Source organism: Paramacrobiotus metropolitanus, unplaced genomic scaffold (genome assembly GCF_019649055.1).
Source record: "Paramacrobiotus metropolitanus isolate TYO unplaced genomic scaffold, Prichtersi_v1.0 Parri_scaffold0000010, whole genome shotgun sequence".
Classification (NCBI taxonomy): Eukaryota; Metazoa; Tardigrada; class Eutardigrada; order Parachela; family Macrobiotidae; genus Paramacrobiotus; species Paramacrobiotus metropolitanus.
In genome coordinates, this window is record NW_026570230.1 from 1,126,712 (window position 1) to 1,142,543 (window position 15,832).

Consider the following 15,832-nt stretch of genomic DNA (forward strand, 5'->3'; position numbering starts at 1 on the left):
TTTTGAAGTAGAACCAAATCGCGCAAAGTAGTTTTTTAGGAATTTTCTTTTAAAAATTTGTAAAGTGTTTTGGTTTTAGGTCGACTAGAATTCGAATGAAAGTCGTTGCTCCATTTGGACGCTGTCCGCTTTCTACCGCGATTATTGTAGCCTTACGCTCTCAAAAACTGCCGGAAGATTTTAAAACGGCAGTTCTCCAGTCTTTCGCATTTCCTAATTAAGTGCACGAGTATTATCCTTTACTCGTTGTGAAGGCTTGACAACCTTTTGTCATAAGTTTCAGCATTCCCTGTTCATACTTCAAACTACAGTACATAGTTGTATGGGATGTCCATATATTTTTTTGGATACTCTTTTTCGTACTGCATACAAATTTTAGGAGTACGATGATTACTGATTAGCAATGCAGAAGTGAGATCTTTTAGTTGCATTTTTGTTGTTATTCGCGATATCTGCCGCCGCAGATGAGAAGCTTAGATTTCAATATATGTATCTCAATACGCTGAAATTATAACAATTAACAAACAAGCGCATACATGTACATGCAACGTGTGAATAAATTTTCAGTGAATAAGCCATTTCGGTGGGTGTTGCATGCACATAAATACAATCTGACGTGCAGTTTCTGCGTACAGAACAACCCATGACCAGTACGATGAAATAAAATGGAAAATACCACTGTAAACTTTTATGGATTGTCTCCCGAGTTATGGCTGCGCCTGCTCTAATTTTGGGATCAAGGGGTCAAGTTCGAATTCAGTGAGGAGATGACTGGGCAGAACGAACTCCGTGCCATAACATAAGATACTTACATTTCCGCAATCAAGACATTTGTAAGCGGATGACACCTTTGGGAGTCGCCAATCTGGATCACTTTAAAACTTTGCCTCAGCGTCATCTCCGCGCTGTACACGCGGACTTTGTTTGGTGTATCGTGTACGTTGACTCGGTTCGTTATATACTCTTACCATAGTACGAGTATCGCAACGACCATTCCACAAGCAACTGTACCTGCGTGCACGTCTGTGATTCATGGCCTTCCAATGACGTCAAATTAACTGGTGGTGACGTAAATGTCAATTTTTAACTGGGAATGATATCTGCTTATTAGTACAGTACACCACAGCACATAAAATTAGTTTATTACTGCACATTTTATCGACGTGTAATAATATTATGTAACATTTTGCAATGACCTATAATACCCTGACGCAGAGTACTGCATGTAGGATCGATCTGCATAAAAATATTTTATTTATATTGTAATAAGCTAAAAGCTCGTATCTGTGTACGCAACCATTAGGCGATGGCGCATGCAAATGTCGGCACCGCAAAAATCACATATAGCCTGTTTGCATACGGATTATCGTTTTTTAATGACATTATCGCCTTGCACGTGGAATTTGCCAACCGGAAGCGGTGTGGTTAGATGCTAAGTTTGCTAAACGTATCCCAAGCACGGTCACATGGAAGAAACGTTTTATGTTGGGCACATGACTGGAATTGCCACAGACAGTGGATCACTTCCTGATAATTTTCTAGACAAACTTTCTACGATCGCTTTACACGGGCTTGCTGCATTAAAGTGTCGCATTTGAGTGACCCATCGAATTTCATTCCATTTCACATATTCCATTACAAATATCATTTTTGCAAAGTCATAGCGTCGAATGTGAGAATGAATAATCATATGTTCACACTGGGTTCTGTATTGCTCAAAGTACCGTGATATTATTGACTATATTTTATTGTTAAGCGCACATGGATAAAAGTTCACATCGACATTTATGTCAACTGTATAAAACAGTTGGATTATTTTTTATATAAGCAGACAGACAGACAGCCGGTATGAGAACATGTATTGAAAACCGTTGCATCATAATTATTAAGAACTGTGCGAAGTGTTATAAAAGTTCTTCAACAAAATAACTTTGAAGAATTATCGTTTAACTCCAACGGAGTCATGAGATCCAATTGAGTCATGTTTTTTTTTCAAATCGGCGGGGAATGTTTTTCAGTGCTGGCGTTGTGGCGGGAGTTCGTAATAGGTTTATCCGGGATTGTCTTAGATGTCCGTGTACTCATCGGGGAGACCTAAGCGGTAAATCCAATCGCTCAGTAATAATTACGACAATGGTGGAATCTTAAGCAGATAATGTACCTATGGTAATTTGGCCAGTTTATTTTGATAGCTGCGTACAAAACATTAGCAAACGCATTCCTTTATATCAAATAAATGTCGGAAAATTGTTGTTAACATTTTTTCAATATATCCGGATCCGGCTAAAAATTTGTTAATGCAAACTTTAAAGTTAATGGTTGGAAAAACTGATGCGGTCAAAGCATTTTAACGGTATTAGATATGTGGCATGGTGCATGCTTCAATAAGTGTGTGAAATTAATTGCGAATTACCGAAGATAATCCTTATATACATAATTATACAGCGGCATACCAGTATTGTCCACCGGTGAGTTCTCGTAATACGTGGCGCTTAGTAGCCTAGCAGCCGAATCCAAGTATTTGGGAATGCCATTTCGGAATAATTTCCCATTCATTCCTGGATCGCTTAACGATCCCGTGTCACTGCTTGGATTCTCCAAAGACGGTCTGTAAAGACATAAAGAAACATTTGTTCATTTCGACTGCCTTCGGATAACATTTGGTTTAAGCTGTTACGTGATCCAGAAAACAACATTGCCGGTGACCTGATTTATTTTTACAGCTACCTCACCCACATATAGATCCTTAAATTATTCAGGTTCGAAATAAATAGTGTGGAAAATAGCTCTTTGGAATTAGTAGGATGGAGTAAAGATTGTTTTTGACACTTGATTATGATCGCTGGTAACCGCGGTAGAAACGGCAATTAAAAGCTTTGCATCGATTACAACCGGCACAAGTACACATGCCGGCAGTGCCGACTGGCGTGTCCCGCTACAACCGTTAAATCCTGCCGACAACCTTTCCGCTGCGATTATGGAAGTAATGTTTTTCTGAACGGGGAGTGTATAGTGGCTGCTTATCCTTTAAGATCAAGATGTTCCCATCATTCTTTCGTGGTAGGGAGGACTTTGTCTGCTGTCCTACTTGTAAGCGCAAATCACCCGTATCATCTTACGTTAGCGATGAATGGGCGTTAAACAGATTGAATTTTTTCTTCCTTTAAACACCGATTTTTACAGTAATGTTGTTCAATCTGATTATATAGAGGCACATTGTGCATCGTAAACTTCCAGTATACGCCGCACTAAACATCATACTAACGACACCAAAGCATACTGTGCATTGCTGAAATGCAAATACTTTGTTGTTCCGATCGATGATACAATACTAAATGTTACGAGTTGAGGTTTTGTTGGTAGTAAGGGAAATGGAAATGAAACGCCTTTTTGCTTGTTGGTTTAATGGGTTTATCCTGCATTATGCAAATCCTCCTTATTTACCGTTTGATTATTTGGGGGGAAAAGTTTAAATTTAGCGTCTAACCCACCTAAGCCACACATAATTTAGCTGTGAGGTTAAATTACTTCATCCAGGCGGGGCCGCTCTGACGCCGCAAGGTAAATTACTCAAAGGTCACGGGTGCCGGCACGCCTATATTGGGCAACCAACAGATACCTTACACAACCTGCGTATCCCGGGAGAGGATAGCGTGAACTCATTATGCAACTGTCAACATGGCAACAGTCATTGTAAAACCCTCTCGTTATTTCCGGCCATCGTCCCAGGTGATGGGCATTGTGGAAAAATGACAAGTAAAAATAGTACAAAAACACACAACAGTGGGCTCTAACGCGATAGCTAAGCGGTAACAATGCCCAACCGGATGGAATCGATATCCGGGGTTAATGATACACAGGCCTAAGGACGCGCTGTAATAATGCAGCGCGTCAAGTGACTTACTTAGGTGGAAGCACGCTACGTTTCGATGAGAACAAGGCCAGTCCGCAGGCACAATTCCCGATTACTCCCGAAAACCCGGTCCGCCTACAGAAACCGGAACAGCCGTCCTTGGACATCTCCACATAACCGGGACTGACCAGCAGCATCATCAGCACTACCAACACCAGCATCTTATGCGTGGGCCACCACTGCGCGCAACGGTCAAACGGCAACATGATCAAGCGTTAAATGATAGGATAAAGTTCAAAATGAGCCGCAGTATGAAACCGGTATTACATAGCGGATTAAACGGGATAGGGAGAAAAATTGGCAAAGGTGACAAGCTGGCAGTCCCGGGTCAGTTGTTGGCCGAATATATAAAAGGTTGGCTGCCAAGTGTGTCTCGCTTTACGTGTGTGTGTCGTTGAATAATTGACGCACATATAATGGGAGAGTACAAGCCGTATCAAATGTGCTTGTTTGCCATGGGTGAAAAACTTGACGACACCAATGTAGCGGATTTGACAGTTTTTCCCTAGGATGTCATGTAGGACGAAAGACAAGGCGCTTAAAATTGGTGTTAAGGCAGTTGTGTAAAGCGCGCGCGCGTTTGCCGGGACCAGTTGGTGTTTAGTAACGTTCACAGCTCTATACAACGGTTGTAAACTGATCTGGTCGTTTTCTACGGACCCGACGCGATGATGGGGCTGCATATATATGTAGTTAAACGGTGGTGAACCACACCGGCGTTGTACAGGATGGATACTGCATAACCGTCCCGGAAAATAAAAACTGGGAATTTTATTCCCTGTGAGCAAATTGCGTGGAGCGTTGTACATGGAGTACTGCGCGCGCGTAACCGAGTAATGATTGGCAGGGCGTGGTCGCTGGCCTGATGGCAGCGCGCGCCTGCGGTGGCTACGTAGACCGGCTGATTCGGTGTTTGTGGTTTGTTTGGTGGATTGCGCAGTTGATGGTAGAAGAAGTGTTTGTATAATCTCCCGTACTTAATCAGATTGCCTTATTATTTTAACCACCGGAACCGTCTTTTTCGCGCGCTGTTGACATTAGAAGCTTTGAGCAACTGCTCCACTTAACCATAGCCATACACTTAACCATACTATATGGTTAAGTGCGAGCGTATGGTAAGTGTGAATACCATACAAACGTGTCGTATGGTGATGGACTTTCAAAGGCTCCCCTTAACACCTGCCCAATTTAACTTCCCCAGATATACACTTTTTGAATAGAGAAAACATTTTTGAATGTAAATGTAATTTTTTGGAAAGAGATCGTTTCACGCAGTGCGAGAAAACAAATTAAATCTGAAGGGACCCAGAGTCAGCTATGCGCCTTCGCTGAGTACTTTGTACACTGCTACCTCGATGGCGGTCGTCCAACTACACGATAAGGGATGGTTAAGGTATGGTTATGGTGTTTTCTGCTCAAAGCCTCTATTGGTTGCGGGTTTTGCCACCGGTGAGGTGTGCGGGATTGCGCGTTCGGCACATCTTTTCCATTAAAAGAGTCACAGGCGGTGCTGTGCGTAATTTGAGGTGGCAGGTCAATTTCGACATTGGATAAGTGTGCCACAGAATCAACAGTCTAGGCAAACTGTGTTCGCTCTGCAAAAAAAGCTTTCGACATTTTAAATCCTTTGTACCATAAACAGCATAGGTTAATAATCAACAGTAATGCCCTTCGAAGAATGTTGGTAATAATAATACGTACGTAGGTATCAGTACATTAATAAAAGGTAATATTAATACATATAATAAAACAACATAATTTACTCTTTTTAAAATATCAATTTTTGTCTTCACAAGAGCATAAAAATTTGTCACCATATATTTACTGGACTTTTGCTAAATCTCAGCTGTGCGGTTTAATTCTGTGTGGATTACGTAGAGTATGCTATCTTGTGCTTGACGAGAAAAACACTTTTTTAAGAAAACGACTAGTACTCCAGTTTTGCAGTTGTTCCATGTCGGTTATATGAGCATATTACAACCGTCTGCATTTTCTGAAGCGTCCACAAATTCTACGCTAGAAATTTTTTACGTTTAGAAAACGTAAGGTGTTTCTGCAGCAGAAAGTTTGATGACTGCAGTTTTGTTGACAACATGTGGGGTTCGGAGTAAGCCGGAAATGTAATGGACAGAAGCATTTTGTCCTAGCTATTTACCCAATTAGGAAGAGGAGAAAATAAATTCTCCTGTGGTTGAAGCGGAAATGATTTAACACTGTCTGCAACTGGTGCACAAAAACGTTTTCATATGCATTGATCGTGGTAGAGCCTGCACTGGTGGCGTTTGCTCATTTTTGCCAGCACTGCATGCCGGGTTTGGGATTCAGAATTTGATTTCACAGGCCTAATTACATATTCGAATAATATAGAAACAGTTTACAGCCTGCAAATTTTATGCGGTACCAAAGCGTTTGTAGTTAATTAACGTAAACTAAAGGAAAATGGCCCGGTACATAACGTTAATAATGGGATACATACACTAAAACTTTCGACTTTATGGCCATGTGTCGTTTGCAGCAAAGTTTCAAGAAGATCGGGTAATAACCAGATTTTTGGTACACAACAATGCATTTAAAGTTTTTACCCATTTTAGTGCGTCATATCTCGGCAACCGTATGTTGCGCGCGCAAACGGCTTTCAGAACAATGTATACAAATCATATACTGTAGCTTTAGAATGGCATAAAGTATTACAAAAAGGTGATTTGGAGTGCGCGAAAGCGAAAGTTTTAGTGTGTGTATCCCATTTTTGACACCATGTACCGGGCCATTTCCCTTAAAACATAATGCAGAACTTATAATTAACGTTTTACTTGATATTTATAAACAAAATTTGTACAATAATTTAAATGCATTTAAACTCTTTTCATTTCCGCATGCCCTTAACTTTAAAACGTAAATTTGAACTTCTTTACTGTAGCAAATTTCTTTCCACAAACGGATATACGCGCTGTGCTCTACACGTATTTATGGCATGCATGGCACATGTATTGTAACTGCGAACTTAAAAAAAATGCAACGAACTTCGAAGTAAATGCAATGTCCAGTGCATTTTTACAGATTTTTCCAAAATAAAATTAATTATGACACCGTATACGGAAACGTTTGATCTACGATTTTAGCAGCACCATCAGTGTGGCTTTCACCGCACACGTTTATGCGAAAGCGATTAATTTAAAACTGCAGCTCTGTAAAACATCATTACTGTACGTTATGCAATATTTTCGGTAAATTTTGGCAGGGTGTTGTTTCGGTCAACCCCAATGTATTATTTACAAGACAGAGGTTAATACAAAAGTTCAGGCAACAGAAAACAAAAAGGAATAACCAGATTCGGAAATATGATTGCATCCATGCCAAACAAGGATTTCAGAATAAGTCTTTCAGCATTTCGTGTCAGTTGCATGTTTTTGTATATACAATTACCCCCTCGTCCATTTCGGGCGCACAGTATCGCGGTCGTCACCGTGGGCATTTTGTGTCACTGCTTTGGCAGTGGTGCGCCGCTACGTGCCACAGCTGGAACTGAGGAATCAAAATTATTAATCTTTAATGTAGCTAACATAAATGTCCATATTTATGTAATCTGCGTTGTGCAAAAGGGGTATGTATTTGCGCTGATGCCGCTGAATATACAATTAAATGTACCATTAAGAATATTTTCCTTGTATCGAGGTATATAAAACAATCAGCGTATGTATCATTTTAGATCACAAATTCAAAAATCTTGCACCGCTCTTCAACTTTAATTCGAAACAACTAAATATACAATTACTCCTCGTAGTAGTTTACTTTTTCAAGAGTAATTTGATTTAATACTGTACACCTTTTGCTGACTGATTGCATTATCTCAAGTAATAATTCTGTATTTTAGTGGTAACTTATTACAGTAACTTACCATTCTAGCATTTGCAGACAATCTGCAGCACCCGCGTCTGGCATGCGGGTCCTGCCGACTCGGGCATCGCCGTGTGAGTGTCATATAGTATTACAGTAATACAGAGTATAATCGCCGAGCCTCACATCCAGCGAACTGGGCGTGTCGTCGTGTTCTTAATACGGTCGTTGTCGGATATACTGTATATGAGATACGTTCCGTCAGGTGTTGTTAAAAATTATTTCTTAATTTTAATGATAAATATTCGGTACCGATGGCTAGGCATTTTTTGCTACCACAAACAACCGAACACATTACTTCCATCAGGGTGCCAAATTATCAACGACAACGGGCACGTTACGCCGGGCTTTTAGAAACTACCAGGACAGAGAATTTTTGCAGTAGGTCTATTCTTTTGATTCGGATGTTCTCCGTTGTGATAGTGGCAATTGCTGTGGTCTGCCAGACTGAATAAAAACAGTATTTGTTTTTTAAATCGAAAATCGTGCTTTTCCGGGTAGTTTTGGCTGATATTCTTGCCGGTGGGTTCGACGTGAATACCTTAAGTTAACTGCGTCGGCTTGTTACATCTGAGATACCCGGTAAAGGCAGAAGCTTTACATTGGGCTGCAGAGCAATATCGTTAAAAATTTACTTTGTATTTTAAACGGCATTTTGGTTTTCTAAGCAGTTCGCTCAGTTCGATTGTTTGTATCAGTTTTACGACAAAACTAACCATAAGGGAGACGATCCGTGCTTCATATGAATATTGGAAGTGTAATAATTATATACTTTACAAAATAATGAAATTGATAGTTTGATATGTTACCAGTTACGTAGCAGACATAATTATTAATGAGATATAATAGTTAACGTCCCTAGTCACGCGGTTATAGTGGAACTTCTATCCATTAAACTCGGTTAGCAGACACTTTTAATTTACAAAAATCAATCAAGAAAGCAAAACGCGATCAGGAATATTCAAAATTTATACGGCAAATGCCAGAATTAGGTAAAATGCATCTGCAGCGTACACGCTGCGTAAAATACAAATGCATTAAGCTAACGTCGCATATGCATTAGAAAATAATAAAAATTTTTAGTGCTGTATCGTCCAACATTTTAAACCGTGTATTCACATTCTTCCCAAAGCACCTGCGCTTCGCCTCGGACAACAGCCAGAATCAATCGGTGCATAGAACATTCGGTCGATTGACTTGGTAGAAACATTCTTCAACTATCGTATTTATTTGTATGCTTTTCCATTTTCTTTCTGTAACGCAATCTTTACCTTTTCTAAGACAACCTGTGTTTATATTCTAATTGTTTCAGCTTATGCATAGTCTACATCTGCAAGGTATCCACGCGCAACTGCATGAAATATGGGCAAACTTTTAAGCTTTTTTACCAGTATGAATACATTCATTATGTTGCAAAGTTGAAAGTTGAAATTAATTGCATTATGCAGCGTTTTGCTTGCCGAGTAGAGTGCCATTGACGTTTAAGCGTCAAGGTCTTGTCTACACTGCCACGAATATAAATTATGAGTGTCGTATTAATTATTAATTATTACTGTTGCATTGCACTGTTGCAGTTTGGGTCTTTGATAATGCGTGCACGTGTGCGCATGCTTGACAATAACTCGCGGGTTCAAACTCGTGGCACTTGCAGAAGACGGCAATAAATTTCGCAACTTGATTTCGGCTACAGCTGTGAATGATGCGGCAAGGGGATGGGCAGTTGGGCACTTTGTTTGCAAACAACAACGATCGATGTGGTTTGCCGGCGCATCAGAGGTGAAATGTAGTGTTACAGCTGGCCGTCATCATATTCAACAATTACTTCTCCACGCGGCATGAGCCAATAATTGTTAATGTATACGTAAGAGTCGCTATGTACTCGTATAAATATTAATAAACGTTTATTTAATGGCTCCAGTCTCTACGGAGTGCGATTTGCAGTATTGAAAGAAAGATTTTGTGGACGTGAAAAGGCAGATTAGGTGTCTACAGAGTATAGTATGTATTTCTGTTCTACTGTTCTTGCATTTTGTATTTCCGGTATCTTCTGGGGCCTTCACATAGTAAGAGCAATAACTGTCGTTTCTTCTGCTTTATGCAAACGCTTGTGGATAAATTTGTGCCACAGTTCCAATTCAGACCGCACAGTTACGCTTTGCGAAGCGATTTGACACACAAATGCAGTTCGCCATTTACCACTTCAGTTTTCTGCAGGTTCGTTTGATATCGCAGAAATATTTACTGCAATAAGGAAGTACGTATTCGATGAATCCCAAGGCCACCCTCGATCGTTGCAATACCTGTAGGTGAAACTGCGGGTGTGCATACCTGTAACTCTATTACTGATCGCAAGTCAAAGACATTAAATTTTGACATACGAAGAAGTGATTACGTTTACCTTCTGGATACAAGAAGCAATATGTAGCCGTAGTGCATACATTCCCCTTTATCTTCTTTGTTTCCACTTCGCAAATTAAAGTTAGGTAGGTGAACTTGAGTCAACGAATCACTAAACATAACGCCTAATGCCAATTAATCAATAATGTTGCAAAAATTGTTACACGGAAAACCTACGGGCCACAAGTGTGCAGTCACTCAGGCATATTAACATACTATCATTTGCTAATAGACGGATGTGCACAAAATACCGCATACGGCCAAAAAATACTAATTTGCGTGCATCTACAAGTGCCATTTTAAATACTTCGCCATTTTCTCGAATGCAGCTTACCAGCCCAGGGCGAAGGATTGCCTGGCATTTTACACGTTTTCAGGCGATGCGATTAGGGTTTTCTCGTTGAAAGCACCAGGAAGATACCGGCCAAAAGCACACAATTTACAGTTTAATAATACTTTGATCTATTCTGGCAAATCGCAGAGTAAGTCACTTCCCCAACGGATACCATAGATGTCGCATGAACAGAATCTGCTCAGAAATTATTTATCATGTAAGCCGGCAGTTTCGGGAATCCCGGTGTTGGGTCCCAGTTGGCCATTTGGCGCTAATGTGATTTTTTCGAATAAAAACACGCCTTGAAAACCTCACTGATGTGTTGTTAAAATCCCGCTCTTCGGGATAAAACGCTTTGGTATATGGTATCAAGATTAACACAAAGCGCGCAAAGTTTATTATGGAAAAACTGTAGAGATACAAAAGCTGCATTTATTTTTAAGTTACAAACGCAGATAAGCAAACGCAGAGCTAAGCACGCTGCATTTATTTTTAAGTTCAGTCATGCTGATTGCGGTTTCAGGGCACGGCTACTTGTAGTGTACAATGCATGCGTTATGATTACGGAGTGGAATTTGTTGCAACTAAAACATTAAGATTTACATTTTTATGTTAAAGGTACAAAGAAAAACAAACGAGGAAAAACGAAGCTGCATAGATATTTTGTAAACCGCTAATGTAGCGACAACGGAGAACCTTCTGTTTGCTCCTCCTCCTATTTGACTGACATTAATTATTTTTAATAAAGCTTATAATTTAATAGCATTATTAATGACTGCCCTTAACATTTTTTCTGCATCCGCAATGAATTCGGCAAAAGGGTCAACTGATACTTGAGCTCGCATGCAAAAACGAGTGACGTAAATCCATCTAGTAAATTAATGTATCAAAAACAGTTGGCAATTAATGCATAATTTTGCATTATGTTACCGATGGACGGCACATGTCTCACTTCTCACCGCTGGCATTAATCTGTTGTCCGAACTCTTGACATTGCGCTGTATCTGTAGGTGCAAACGCATTCAGCTGCTGGTGTATAAAAGTGTATCCTTAAATTCCGCTTTGTATTTCTGACTTTGAAATCTCCTGTTGGAGCAACCTCTCGTTTTTTTTACACAATATCATGATAGCAAAAATTCTCACGCTCTGCCTAGCGGTAAGATAGAATTAGTATTAATTATTCCCGGATGGTACCTAGTAATCTTAGAGCTTTACCACAGTAATCCGAGTTAATTTCCGATGATGTTACGTCATGTACTTATCGTTATTTGCGATGGTTACCGAAATTGACTTTAGGGTCATGCCATTTTATTGTGATTCTTTTTTACCAGTTAGTGCAACTTCATTAGCTTGTGCACTGTTCTAAGTAATAGTAGAATAACTGATTACATGCAAAATTATACTGTCACGGTGAAAAATTCGAAACGTTGAATAAGACAAAATTATTCTTGTTTATCAGCGTTATGTACGTTACTTAAACAATGCTTGATATCCGCTACATATAACCGTACCTGCTTTGTTAATTTAATTTTTTATGGTGCTGCACAAGATGGTTATTGCGGTAGTACTGGTTACGCATAACGGCATAGGCAGTATCTAATAAATGGATTTTTTCCGTGTTAGGTTGTTCTGGTGGCAGCTGAACTTTCGGACGACGAGCCCAGTTCATCACGTGTGAGCACCAGTGATATGGACACCGGCAATTTCAGAACTGGCATGGCCCGCCAAGCGCTGATTCCATACAGAGAGTTTCTGACCGTACGGTGCACAAAGGGTTATTCGGTGGCTGTCCATGGAGCATGGTACGTGATGTTGAGCGACGACGAACTGGAAGCCATGGAAACCGATACCTGCAAACACTCGGACATTCCCGACAAGAACCATTTGTGTCCGACGTCCCAACAAAATGAGCCGGGACTTTGTAGGTTATACTCTCGGGATCCTTCTACTAATGCCAAGTGCCGGAGACGCGGAGTGCAGATTGTCTACAACTGCCATAACGGTACGTTGACTATACCGTACTATTTACTAAAATAATTATGTGTAATAAATTATGCAGATACATATCACGAAGCGTTGTGATACAATAATTTAATCAATCAGCAAACGAGAAATAATACTCGGTAGTTCTTGAATGCTGCTACTGGATCCAAAAGATGAAGAACAGTTAAAGATTTTTGCAATTTGTGAACTGAAATACATGTATATACGCGGGTACGCTGATTACTTTTCACCTGCATTCGTACAAAGGAAATTTTTTTAAGGGTACATTTAATTGCCCGTTTAGCGCAGACACCTCCCCTTTTGCACATCGCAGCTTATTATGAATAAATATTTTCGTTAGCCACAAAAATAATAAGACTTATGATTTTCCAATTCCAGCTATGTTACGTTCGTGATGCCGCACCCCCATCCCCACCCGTACAATGGCACAAGTCCCCAAAGCGATGATACTGAACGCCCGAACGCTGAACTTGAAGGGGAAACCATTATACAAATTACAAACATCATGAAAGACCATGGCCATTCGAAATATTTGTGCAGAGTATTGCTTGATGGGAGTCACACTGAATGCTTTCTAAATTAAAATCAGGTTATCCTGTTTCCTTTCTACTGCATAAACTTTGCATTTAATGCACTTCTTCTCTGTAAATGTGAAGGTGAGCCCGAAACAATACACTACCCTATCTTACCGGGAACGCTGTAAAACCTACAACGGATATTCTAGTTGCCTCAAAGTAATCACCTTCGAATAAATGCACGCGCTGGAAATCACACAAATGATGTTAAAATCTCACTTTTAGTGGTTAAACTTTATGGTATACGATTGCATAATTAACCCAAAACCGCGCAGACTTTATTATGGAAAAAATTAACAAATAGCACAGTGAAAACACGCTGAATTTACTGTGAAGTTCATTCATGTTGTACAGGCAAAAGTTACGTGTAGTGGACAAGGCATCCATACTTGAAGTACCGTATGCATGCGCAAGCTGCAGATGGGAGGGAATTTCTATTAGATTAAAAACAAAAATTTATATTTTGAAGTCAAGTTCACCCGGAAAAGCGTATCCCGGAGCTGCTTAAAATTACTGTCCGCAAAAGTCTCCTACATCCGTACTGAATTTAACAAAAATGTCGCTTTTCAGCAGGCGAAATGAGTGACTTGGGCAAATAAGTGACTTGAGTGTTAATTTGTCAATTGTATCGAAAACAGATGATAAAATTAATTCATACAAATAATTTTACGTTATCTGACCGATTGATGCACGTGTAAACGCGGTATGTATCCGCGCTGGCACTTGCCAAAATCTGTTGTCCGAACTCTCGAAATTGCACCACTTCAGTATATCTTTAGGTGAAAAAGCAGTAAAATATGTACATGTGTCCTGACCAGCTGCTGTGTATTACTGGTTCCTTCTGGCTTGAACTATCCTTCGATTTTCAACCGCAAAGTAGCAGAGGTCTTTTGTGCTCATTCCATTATAAAAAAATAGATTCTTTTATTCGGCGTTAGCCAGAACACATACCCAATATTACTAAGCCAGCGTAGTTTTACACTGTTAATCAAATAGATCTAATTTTAAAACATTGAAAAAACATCCAAAATCGTCAGTGCCATTAGCGATCTTATTACGTGCGTTGATTAAGGGTACCCCAACAGCCGCTGCATTTCGTCTGATTACCTCTACAAAGTATATTCAAAAATTAAGGAAAGATTCGGCGAAGTAAAATAAGGAAAGATCCGGCGAAGTTAGGTCCACCTTTTTTTTTTAAAACAGCGTATAAGCCCTGCATTTATTAAGGGCAATGCGGCTGCCGTTTTAGAAACTTTACCGGGCAAGAATAAATTTGTTGATAAAGGTTGTTGTTAATTTGTTGATTTTGGTTGTTTTTTAATTCTTGATTGTGCAGTGTCAGCCGTAGTGATAGAGTCATGAATGTTATGTCGCGATGTAAACATGAATAAAGATTCGTTTATATTCAAAAGTTGTCTAGAAAAGGCAGTAAGCAAGTATAATTAATAGTGTCGTGTATAAGCGTTCACGCCGGTTAAGGCTCCATGAACAATCTTTACTCTTCCACGCCTGTAATGTCAGTCGGTAGGCACTCGTACTCTCAAACTGTAACAGAAGAACTATGGTGGAAATAAGACGAATGAATCAGGAACACGGGAACTCAGGAATCCCTCAGGAACACGCTAACCACAACTTCCGGTCGTAAGTCCTGTGAGGATCGGCAAGAGCTAGGACGATTGTGTCACGAGCAAACCTGTATACTAAGCGATAATCCGGGAACGACTATGCACTTCCGTAGGAACAAGTATTGCTGTCTCTTTATCCAATACACATCACAGTTCACAACGCTAGGAAATTGTAATTAGAAAGCAGTCTCAGAAGTAAATCTCAGACTACTGATACCGATATTAGGCATCACAAGAACTTATATAGACTTCGCGTTATGACATCATATACATCGCTAGTAAAAGAGAACAGCAAATCACAGAAGAGATTGACTAGATTATCCGTTGTGTTGCAGGTGGAAGGCGGACAGTCAGCATCCAGTTCGTACATCCGGCGTATGATCCTACTCCCATACGTCACCCCCACGAACGATGCTTGGCCGTGCCAAAATAAACAATCCATCCCGCAACATCCCAGTGCGATTGTGCACCTGCATCCATCCTGATCCCGATCCACCGCACAATCCACGCGTCCATCCGATGCCCGATGTGACTGTACGCCGCGATTCCCAGAGAGTTAGTGTGGAATCCTTGGCGAAGAGGCATCCGGAAGTCCACGGGTTTGGCAGGGCGGAGGTCCAAGGATCCAGGAAGGCGAATTATGAACTACTGATACTGTGCCGGTTGAGTTTAGATGGTGGTGTGTATGTACAGTATACGGCATAAAGCTTTATTAATTGTGAAATTAAAATCGTAAAATGTAATTATGTGCGATGCTGTAGAACTATGGATTAAACGAGCGAAAAGCACCAAATAAACCAACCAGTAGTATTCTTACGAATTCTCGAGTACTACAAATCACATCGTATAGCAACAAATGTCAACAACAACAAACAAGCTACAAATAAGCGTATAAAAATGGTGAGTGCAATCTACCAGCGCACTGATACAATAATGTAAACCAGTAAAAGACAACAAAATCAAAAGTCAAGGCAGTGCAACAAAGCCAGTAACAATATGAGATCAAAGCAACCAAGGTCAATGTCAGAGGTGAGTCAAGGTTACTTGCCAGCACTGGGAGCCAATGAAAAGAGGCCAGTGATACCAGAGC

The 15,832-nt window shown here is 40.2% G+C and overlaps 2 protein-coding genes across 3 annotated transcripts; one reads left to right on the plus strand and one right to left on the minus strand.

The window, feature by feature from the left end:
• Nucleotides 1-1,720: 1,720 nt before the first annotated feature.
• LOC129583357 (uncharacterized) lies at nucleotides 1,721-4,631 on the minus strand. Its single transcript, XM_055475132.1, has 3 exons — nucleotides 3,905-4,631; nucleotides 2,454-2,608; nucleotides 1,721-2,094 (listed from the first exon to the last, which is right to left on the minus strand). The coding sequence occupies exons 1-3, from the start codon at nucleotides 4,117-4,119 to the stop codon at nucleotides 2,066-2,068; spliced, it is 399 nt and encodes a 132-aa protein (XP_055331107.1). The 5' UTR covers nucleotides 4,120-4,631; the 3' UTR covers nucleotides 1,721-2,065.
• A 5,353-nt stretch (nucleotides 4,632-9,984) lies between these two features.
• LOC129583356 (uncharacterized) lies at nucleotides 9,985-13,225 on the plus strand. Of its 2 annotated transcripts, none has more exons than XM_055475130.1 (3): nucleotides 9,985-10,021; nucleotides 12,162-12,540; nucleotides 12,921-13,225. In XM_055475130.1, exons 1-3 carry the CDS (start codon nucleotides 9,986-9,988, stop codon nucleotides 12,935-12,937), a joined length of 432 nt encoding a protein of 143 aa, XP_055331105.1. In that variant the 5' UTR covers nucleotide 9,985; the 3' UTR covers nucleotides 12,938-13,225. The 2 variants fall into 2 exon arrangements, with proteins under 2 accessions (XP_055331105.1, XP_055331106.1); XM_055475131.1 differs by lacking the exon at nucleotides 9,985-10,021 and adding an exon at nucleotides 11,538-11,694.
• Nucleotides 13,226-15,832: the final 2,607 nt, after the last annotated feature.

What these genes read in the sequence shown, in the direction of transcription:
- LOC129583357 (XM_055475132.1), bottom strand. Translation starts at nt 4,119, where the DNA reads ATGTTGCCGTTTGACCGTTGCGCGCAGTGGTGGCCCACGCATAAGATG. An exon ending in CGTAGCGTGCTTCCACCTAA is followed by an intron (nt 2,609 to 3,904) that starts GTAAGTCACTTG and finishes ATGTCTTTACAG; the next exon opens with ACCGTCTTTGGAGAATCCAA. An exon ending in CTCACCGGTGGACAATACTG is followed by an intron (nt 2,095 to 2,453) that starts GTATGCCGCTGT and finishes TTTACCGCTTAG; the next exon opens with GTCTCCCCGATGAGTACACG.
- LOC129583356 (XM_055475130.1), top strand. Translation starts at nt 9,986, where the DNA reads ATGCAGTTCGCCATTTACCACTTCAGTTTTCTGCAG. An exon ending in ACCACTTCAGTTTTCTGCAG is followed by an intron (nt 10,022 to 12,161) that starts GTTCGTTTGATA and finishes TTTCCGTGTTAG; the next exon opens with GTTGTTCTGGTGGCAGCTGA.